This window comes from Chelon labrosus, assembly GCF_963514085.1.
Source record: "Chelon labrosus genome assembly, chromosome: 10".
NCBI classification, from domain to species: Eukaryota; Metazoa; Chordata; class Actinopteri; order Mugiliformes; family Mugilidae; genus Chelon; species Chelon labrosus.
The window spans coordinates 18988041-18997946 of record NC_140360.1 but is presented as its reverse complement, the minus strand read 5'-3'; the positions used below and the strand labels follow the sequence as shown (position 1 = coordinate 18997946).

The 9906-nt window shown below is 39.4% G+C and overlaps 1 protein-coding gene across 4 annotated transcripts; it reads left to right on the top strand.

Annotated features, from left to right (window-relative positions):
• On the top strand, positions 1-8605 carry LOC311494492 (uncharacterized protein). 4 transcript variants are annotated; one of them, XM_084553562.1, is made up of 13 exons: positions 1-1703; positions 1814-3021; positions 3133-3208; positions 3771-4054; positions 4578-4640; positions 4825-4907; positions 5094-5183; positions 5273-5478; positions 5573-5669; positions 6617-6773; positions 6870-6962; positions 7840-7960; positions 8273-8605. In XM_084553562.1, the coding sequence occupies exons 2-13, from the start codon at positions 2896-2898 to the stop codon at positions 8578-8580; spliced, it is 1704 nt and encodes a 567-aa protein (XP_084409688.1). In that variant the 5' UTR covers positions 1-1703; positions 1814-2895; the 3' UTR covers positions 8581-8605. The 4 variants fall into 4 exon arrangements, 3 of the variants coding, with proteins under 3 accessions (XP_084409688.1, XP_084409689.1, XP_084409690.1); XR_014699285.1 differs by having other exon boundaries at positions 1-3021; positions 6870-6967; positions 8273-8407; XM_084553563.1 differs by lacking the exon at positions 8273-8605 and adding an exon at positions 7221-7270 and having other exon boundaries at positions 1-3021; positions 6870-6967; positions 7840-7955.
• The last annotated feature ends 1301 nt before the right edge of the window (positions 8606-9906 follow it).

The following is a 9906-nucleotide window of genomic DNA, read 5'->3' as shown; positions in this document are numbered from 1 at the left end:
CACAAACGTACCGCAGTGGGCGGGTGCTTCCCCATTGGTCAGACATGTTTGAGTGACAAGTGTCTACACCAACGACGTCTTTCTGACAAGCAAGTCATGGTCGCCACTCGCCAGCGAGCCAGGAAGCAGTGGTGGAGTTGTTGGTAAGTAGATAAAAAAGTATTAAAATGATTGGTGTCACGTTATTAGCCTACTCTGTTTGATATTTCGATTAAACATACAGCTTGCTAACTTAGCTCACGTTGACTAATTTGTGTGATGGTGTTAGATATCTGACGCCTCATATTGTCAGGCAGGCTAGCAGGGTGCGCTAACGGCTAATTGAATTGTTTATTTCACTTAAGTAACGTTACAGAGGCTTGCTATGTGCTAGTGCTATATTGTGTTATAATACGTAACGTCATTAGTGGTCAAACAACAGTCCACAGGCCAACTGTTGCCCACAGCGCTGCCTGTTTAGCAGCAACAGGTCATGCAGAGCCTGAGTCTATCTTCTCACACAGCCCACAGGATTACAGCTATTTGACCGTCCCGCTCTCTCTCTCGCTCACGGGTAGTGGTCTCCCCACCATCACACATACAGGCAGTCAAATGCTCGCAGACACAGAGGCAGATGCTGTTATTTTGAGAGCGGGGCTTACATATGCCGTCCCGTACGGAAAATAATGTTGCATACCACCGGTAACATGAATATATATTCCGTTGCTCGGTGCGCAAACTAGCTGTGTCAGGCATTATTTATAAGTAGCCTAATGTCCCGCACAACTCCACATGGAAAACTGGCAGTTCAATGAAGTGATGCTTATTGTCTGACATAGTGTACAAGTAGTTACTAGCTTAAAGTATTGTGCCAATAATGATCCTTCTGGTAAATTTGGCATTCAGTTGAGACACAAAAGCTCTTAGTTTAATGAAAATCCTTGGAAAAGAAGACAAGATGGTTTGTTTAATTAGTAACTATTCATTTATTTAGATTTCTAATATCATATAGTATTGTCCTGTCAACCCATTACAAGTCTTGCCTTATTCAGTGTTGATTTATTGACATGTTTATGTAAGATGTTTTATTAGAAGGTGTGTGAGTGAAAGTTGTCTGAAGTTGTATTTTTCTATTTTATTGCAATGCTGATTGATAATGTAGGACTCTGGTCCTGGCTTGGCCTAAGTTTTGGTGTCTCTAGGTGCTGTGCTCTGTAGGCATGACACATTCATTTCTTTATGTGATGCTTTATTTTTTGCATCAAATTATTTGAAGTATTGATAAGCAGTATTGATATCGATACAGGTATTGCTGCACTCTCAATTATAACTGCTCAATAGTGTCGTATGGTTACTTTTATTATACAAGCCATCAATTTTGATGGCTTGTTAGTGTAACCGTTAAGCATAATGGCATTAATGCTATATATAGCGTACACTTAGCCAGATATTTTTTATTTTGTTTTGTTTTTTTTAAAGTAGCTAACTAGCTAAAGCCTTAAGTAGCTGAAATTAAGTTGTCTTGTGTCTCTGTCTGCAGCAACACACACACACACACACACACACACACACACACACACACACAGACAACGATAGCTACCTACATTAACTGCAACATCTTTCCAGGCAGCAGATGGACTAATTGTTTTTCCTGTTGATCAAATTATGTTTTTTTAGGCCAAGAACTCCAATAAAACTTTTTGGAACAGGATTGCTTAATAAAGGTAAGAATGGATGGGTAGATTTTATTTATGGTTTTGCTCTTTTTATGTGTCTGGTGTATTGTAGGTCATAACCATTTTCACAACAGCCATCTTTTCTCCCTCCCATTTAGAAAGACCAATACTACACATCACCTCTTGTGCATGTCTTCATGGCAAGGCGATTATCACATACTCAGGTTACACTCCACTTGCTGTTGACTGGATTCACACTTTTTAATCTTTTTAAAAAAATAAAAAATTATTAGTCTTTTTAGACTCTACCTGCTTCATCTAAAGTGATTGATGGTGTTATTGTTGATAACAGTGGTTAACTTAGGATCTAATCTCTCATCCCAGTATGACAAGCAGGCAGCCACTGCCGCTGCGCAGACTTTTCTGTCAGTGCTTAATCGCACCATAGAAGAACCCAGGCAGAGGAGTCAGGACATGCCTACTCCTTCAACTGTACAAAACGAGATGTCCAGGTAGTGTAGCCAGCCAGCAGTAGTGCATTTATTTTTCAAGTCAGCCATGCGGTATCAGAGCTGAGGGTGTAGCAACAATAGTCTTGACTCAAATGCACGACTCAAACACAGCGTTAGGCAGGGTAACAGTCTTTACTGGAAAAACAGGTTCGGTACACAAGTAATCCATCAGCGGGGGCAAACAAACCAGACAGGGATCAGGCAAAGGCGAGGTCAACCAGAACACAGGCAGGGGTCAATACCAAGGAACTAGAAAATACTACAGAGCAATAAAGGCTATGAAGTAACGCACGGGGACAAAAAGACGAACTGGCAACGGACAGGGGAAACACAGGGACTATATATACACACACACAGAACAGGTGAAAGTATTGAGGGTGGGGACAGACAATCAAGGAGGAGGACGAAACCACACGAGGAGGGAAGGGGAATCTGAAACGAGAGGAGAAGTCAATACAACAAGATGACACAGGAAACAGAACTATAACATGGACCGAGTCATGACATGCAGGTTGTAGGGGATTTGTGAAATGTTATTCCACATACACAGCCATCCCATGCAAATTTCATTTTTTACTGACCCCTTTTTGTAAAATATTACAAATCTATTTTACAAACAAGGGTCTCACATTTTTTTACTTTTTTGCAGATCATTCCCTGGATTTTTCAAAAGAAAATCTGCAGACAAACACAGAGACAAGAAACATAAACCATGGAAAGGATTTGACATGGCTTTTTTCTTATTGAGTGACAAAGCAGAAACAACCCCGACCACACAAGATGAACTGGAGCTACTACAGGCAGGGCTGGGAAAGAGGACTCTCTCGATCACTAAAGACTTAAGCCATGAAGAGGTGAGGAGCAGCATCTTTCTTTATCTCCCCCTACCTCCTCTATCATTGCCTTCTCCACGATCGATTTTTACAGATATACCTTCCTGAAATGTTCTGTCTTTATTACTGTAGTTGTCCACTTTACTGGAGAGCACCTACCCGAAAATGGCAAGTCTTGAAGGAGGATGGCTTCTATACAAAGCAGCTGGTATGTTAAACAAGACATTAGATTAACATAAGGCTATTTGAATAGAATCTTTAAATAGTGTGGAGCCCTGCACTACACAAGGCTTTTCCGAGTTCAAAAGGAGTTTCCAGAGTTTCCCAAAATAAGCTGTTCGAAAATACTGACTTGACAGTTTTTTTGTTTTTTTTTAAGTGGGCACATCCATGTGTACAGTGATCATAATGTGATAACCAAACTTGCCGCAAGGAGATATGGGAAATTTAGTGAATAATGTTAGAGCTTAACTCAAGAAGAGATGTCATAGAGGCTCGTATCTAAACATAAAAACATCTAATATATTTTTCTGAAACATGACATTGTAGATTATTATAATGCAGAACACCTGATTGTGCACGTTTTAACTTTTTGTCCTCGATTTCATTATCATTACAGTCGATAATACTTTTCCTCATGTCATTATTTTTCACTTACAAGTATGCCATGAATGGGTCAACTTACACTGGCTGAATGCCATGCTCAGCACACTGATGTTAATATACTTGGTTGGCACTACTTTTAATTCCCATAAAACTTGAATTTGCAGGTGGACATGGAAGGAGGAGAATGACCGCTGTCGCCTTAGAGTCAGAGGGATACACTGGCTCTGTTCTTAGAAGCGCCTCCGCAGGAGGGAAGTTTATGTTATATATTGCTCCTCTCCAAGAGAAGATTGATCTGACACCACTGCCAGTGGATGCTCCAGAGTTCAGTCTCATGCCAAAGGCTACATGCACACAGTGCAAAATGGTCATGCCATTGCAAATGCTAGCCCTTCATGTGCAAGGTGATTGTGAAGGGACGTCTTGGACAGCTCTTTGTGATTCAGAGGTGAGACGCCTTTCTTGTCACATTTTTCCACTTAATGCAAGTGAAAGGTGAATGTTGCCACCAGGCCTCCAGACTAACTTTTTTTAAAACTGTCCCTGGACATTCCTGAAAAACGGTCTCAACCATCCCAAAGTGAATGTAAACTGTCCCAAAATCGAAATGGTGGTTTTTTTTGTGTTTTTTTTCTTCTCTAATTGTTATCATCTATGTCTGTTATTGGCATAAGATAAACAGAAACATCATTATGAGAAAATAAAGTGTAGTCATAATAAATTAAAAAAGCCCCTGGAAACATGAATTTGAATATTAAAAATACATATATTATATCAAAGCCGAGTGTCTGATTAAGCATCCACAAAAGTCTGAGTGAAAATAACCATAACTATAAGAAAACCTGGTTTAAAAAAATTAATTTTGCTGTTTAGATTAAACAACTCTTGGCCTGTTTAAATGTTAAATGACTGACAACTGTCAATCAGAGTGTTATCTAGTTATCTGACACATTGTTTGGCTGCATTTTCAGCAAGAAGATGAGGAGCTTGATTCTTCTGTTCCTGCGACTTTAGATGTGCCACCATCGAACAAGGTATGGTTCTATGTAGGACAGAATAATATTTATTGCAATAATAATATAATGTTTTATATTTTTATTACTCCTGATTTTGAGTGAAACCATAAATGATCAAATGAACATTTACTATTTACCATTTATGCTGAGAGGGTTGCTATAAAAATTGGAACTAATCCTGTCCATACATCTTCCCATTTAGCAAAGTAAGACAAAATGCCCGATATGCTACAAATACTTCCCAAGCCAGGACATTGAGTTCCACGCCAGTATCTGTGGAACAAGGTAAGTCAAGTCACATTTATTTATATAGCACATTTCGTGCGACAGGTGCAGACTCAATGTGCTTAAGAGTAAAAAAATAAATAAATAAATAAAACAGACAAGTGGTGTATGTCCTTTGCATATAATAACATCACATTTTTTAGTTTGCTGTGATTAGATGGAATTCATTGTAACTTCCATTCTTAGTTGTAGTCCTGTATGGAGCCCAGATGCTGGACCTGAAAGTCCCCATGATCTGCAAGAACCAACACAAGATCCAATAGATGACATCTCATGGTAAAAAAAAAAGAAAAGGGATCTTGAAACTTTGATTTTGCTGCCAAAATATCTTTAGATTTTTAAGATGTAATAATTTATTTTAACAGTGAAGAAGATGTTCTGCGTTGGGTTGACTCAAAAGTTGAGACGGGGAAGACCTTCAACATTTGTGTCTCGAGGGACAACATGCTGGAGAGAGGTCTAAAGCTTTGGCAGCGCCAGAAGACTGGAGGCCCAGCGAACAAACTGAAAATTACCTTCATAGGAGAAGCTGGCATCGACACTGGGGCATTAAGGAAGGAGTTCCTGTCTGGTAAGTAGTAAGCCAGTCACAAGTGTGTAATACTTCCAAATCAACAATAAAACCCTGTGACTGAGGCTGTTCTCTGGTTTGTTTATGTCCACAGAGATGGTTGCTGGGATAGAGACGCGCCTCTTTGAAGGGGGGAAGAAGGGGAAGATCCCAAAATACTCCATCACTGACCTGGACAAAAACTATTTTAAGTTTGTTACTCTTATTCATATTCTCATATTAATCAACAGTATTACTTATTTACTTGCATTTACACAATGGTGTATACTATAATGGTGTGTACAACTACTCACTGCTAGAGGAATAGACTACATTAAAAAGATATTGCTCGTGGTACACCTCTACATATCTTGTCTTAAGACACTTTGACTCTGTGACTTTGGGTACATAGTAGGTAACCATTCCAAATATTGGCTCCTGGCCATTCCAGCCAGGAACTTATCTCCTGATTCTGTAACGTGAGGCACCTTGGTGTACAAGTGCACCCCCCTGACATGATGCTGGTATGTCACAGGGACTTGGGTACATAGGAATGAATTTATATTTTCACCTCGTGCATTGTATTTGTCTTATCCGGCTTAGTGCAATGTTACGATGTCATTTAGCAGACGCTTTTATCCAAAGCGACGTACATTGAGAGTTCCTACAACACAAGCAAGGACTTGTGTAGTACTTCCTACTCTTTGTAACTGGATATCTCAGGACAAACAGCTTGGCAGAATTTGATTATATGTGGCCAGAAGGTCCAGTTGGACTCTGAACTAATTAGATTTTGGAGTTCAAAGGTTAAGGTCACTGTGATCTCACAAGGTGGTTTTAGTCTGAAGAATGTGATCTTTGGGATGGATTGATAAATTAGTCACAATTAACCTAAATATTCACTTTCATATTTAAATTATATTCCTTCAGCCTTCACCACATGGGGTAAACAGAGGATGTTGGCCTAAATGGCAAACTGACTCTTGTTGCTGGAGGAATATACTCACATGGAAGTATTTTCAACAAGCAACTTTCTCTAGCATAGTTTTTAGATAATAGAGGAAAAAAATATATCCATGGTAATGGTGTGAATGAACAGGGAGGTCAATACATAATTTTGTCATAGCATCACTTTTTTATTTCCCCCTCTTATATCCAGAGTTGCTGGTGAAATATTTGCAGTGAGCCTTGGCCAAGGTGGACCGCCTCCAAGCTTTCTTCAAGAGTGGTGTTACCAGTATCTGGTGACCGGGACACTGAAGGACATCACAAAAGAAAATGTGCATGATGCAGAGTTGTCCACATTAATCGAAATGGTGTGTTGAAATCTCAAGCGCATATCCTTCCCATTATGAAAGTCTTGTGTGAAAAATATTTTTTCTGGAAGTTATGTTTGGAAAATATGCTTTCAGATTGAAAATGCAACTGACGTGACACAGTACACAGAGGAAATTCTTAACTGTGGATATACGGGCCCCATCACCTTGGAGCACAAAGACAGCATAGTAAGGTATGCATTGTTTTTTCTATAGCTCACCAAACGTTTCATGGATTTTTACCAAGGTGCAGTGAGCCAACCATGGTCTACAGATGACAAGTTAAAGTCATTGGGCCTCATTCACAGCCAGTGCATACGCACAAATCTGTGCTTAAACCTTGCGTACAATCGTTTGACACACAAATCTGGGATTCAGCAATATTTTCAAAAAGTCTGCAGTAAGATAGGCACTAAAGTTAATGTCCAATGTCTATCTTTTTGTTAGAGCAGCCCAAGGAATGTCGGAATCTTTTCGTGATTGGGGATGATGACAAGGTAAAATAAACAAGACGGGTGCTCATAAAACACAGTCTTGCTAACGAGCCTAAGGCAAGGCAACTGTATTGAAATAGCAAATTTTAAGCACAAAGTGATTAAAAGTGCTTTACACAGTAAAATAAAAATCTGCATATAGAATCCACATTTATAAAATAGTAACATGAATGCCTAAGTCCAAAACCAGTCCAAAACCTGTCTCACACCCCACACTTGGAGATGGCTTTCTGTGTTACCTTCAGTTGAGAGACAGCCATTTTAGTCCCCCTCTTAGACAATTTATGGAGTGGGATTTTGTTTTGATTGGTGGTTCCGACCTATAATAACTCTACTGTTCAATTTAAAGTGGTTCATTATTTCCTCGCCCCACTATTTTACTCGTGATCTAACGGCAAGTGACTTTCCGTTTGTCTGAAATGCATGAAATTTTAGAATTAGACTCCCACTTAAATATCACGTCTCATACTGTTTGGTGTGCTAAATATAATTGGTTTTAGCTATGCTCTTGTCTGTCTTGACTTCTAAGATGCAATCCAAACTAACCAGCCCAATGTACTTTATGTTTCAAGGTTGATTCACATTACATCATCTCCAGCCTGGCTCCAGTGATGAGCGAGACAGGTTCAGTAAAACAAAGGACAGAGACGCAGATACTGAACTTCTTTCAAGATTTCCTTCTCGAGCTGGAGGGTATGTATTGGCATTACATTTTTACATGTTGGTAGCAGAGCTACTCCATGTCTACAGCAGCTGGTTTAAGGTCATATGCAAGTAAATCACAGACATTGTGGGGAGTCTGGGTACGCTACATGAGCGACCTACAATCTGTGCAATTTATGCTTGGTCTACTAGTGCAGCTTACTCCCCCCCGCTTTTGGTAATTTTTCTAAAATCACGTTTTGCTTTCAAATCAACTGAGCTGCACCAATGTCAATGTCATCCATCAAACTGAATATGAAACTTTTTCACCATTTTCTTGCATTTGACTATGCTTAACTAAAGATGGGGACACCAGTCAGCCTGATGAAGAAGACAATGGAGCACCGCTCTCGGTTCCTCGAGTGATGCAGTGGCTCACGGGGCAGGCTCACAGACACATGCTGGTCTCAGAAAGGGAGAATTTCAAAATCACAGTCCTGTTCGATCACACTTGTCTTGAACGCATGCCAAAGCACACAGTGTGCTACGCTGTTGTGAGTGCATGCAGCACCACTATAACATTCCCCACAGCACATCTGAAAGATAGTGATGCATTTAAGTCCAACCTTGAAATTGCAATCCGATATGGTTCCAGGTTTGATAGAGTTTAACTTTTTGTTTTACTAAACCTGATGTGTTTAGTCAGTTAATTTTAGTTCAACCCTGATCCTCTCAGACTACTAGTAATCACCACTCCTGCAAAATGTCTCCTGTTGTCTGCTGGGTGTTCTGTTATTTTCTTGCAATCAGTCTTGCATATAGAAACGTTCTGAAATATACTGTACAATTAATGGTATACCAGCATTGACACCCCCTCCTTCTCTGGGAAACAAGCAGAAACTGATAACATGACAGCAGAATTTCAATTGGCAACACACTCAAAAGCTCTGAATGTTTGGACAGTTGCTATTGCTCTCATGTGTCTGATACACTGTGCTCAAAATTATACAAAGCAAAATTTAAAGAGGGATGTATTTCTTTGCATTTCTGCTTGTTTCCCAGAGAAGGGTGGGTATAAGTCTGACATTTGACATTAGGTGTTGACCACTGAAGAGACCAGAAAGTGCCATAGAGGTGTTAAAAATCTTGTTAAAGTTATAGTCTTTTGTTACTATAATAAGAATTGTTGTTAATAATAAGAATAATAATTATTATTATTTGAGCCGATAATGTAATTCATTGTCATATGATAATGTTCATTTTAAATATTCTTGTTATATTGAATATACTGTATTTTTCACCGATCGTTTTTACACACAACAAGCAGGCAGCAAACTTAATTGATTAGGCTATTCAAATCTTCCTATGTGGCGGCAGGACGATTCAGGATCTACTGTAAGGTCATTAATGTTCTGTATTTTGTTCCAGCAATAAAATAATTTGAATTAAAGTGGTTCTCGTCAGGATGCGAGGGTCTGATGCTCCTTCTGTTTATGCATTTTTCATGTTTAGAGATGTGTGTACATACAGATATGATTACCCAGCAAACATTTTGATGTCTTTCTCACGTCTGATTAATGTTGTACATTACGAACCGAATCGGGTTGAATCGGAAGCTGACGAATCGGAACCTAACTTCAGCGTCGCTTGGAGTTAGGTTCATCCTGTCGTCTATTTGAGGCAATAGAGGGGCTGAAATGAAAGTTTTTCTTAGGTCGTTTTTCAAACAGATGATTAAACGCCGGCAAATCGACGTGGAAGCGACAGAAGGAAAATGCAAAGATTGAGACTTGGACTCACATGTCCCAGCTGAGAGACGTGTGCTACCACTGCACCACTGAATTGAAGAGCCCCTTACGTGTCAGGTTGATCTGTATCATCATGTGTACACAGCTGATCAGAGAGGGATTTTGTTTCGACCTACATATTGTTATGATTCTACTTACCGAAAACAGATAATTAAAAATCTTTATATAAAACAAATGTTCAGTAAAACC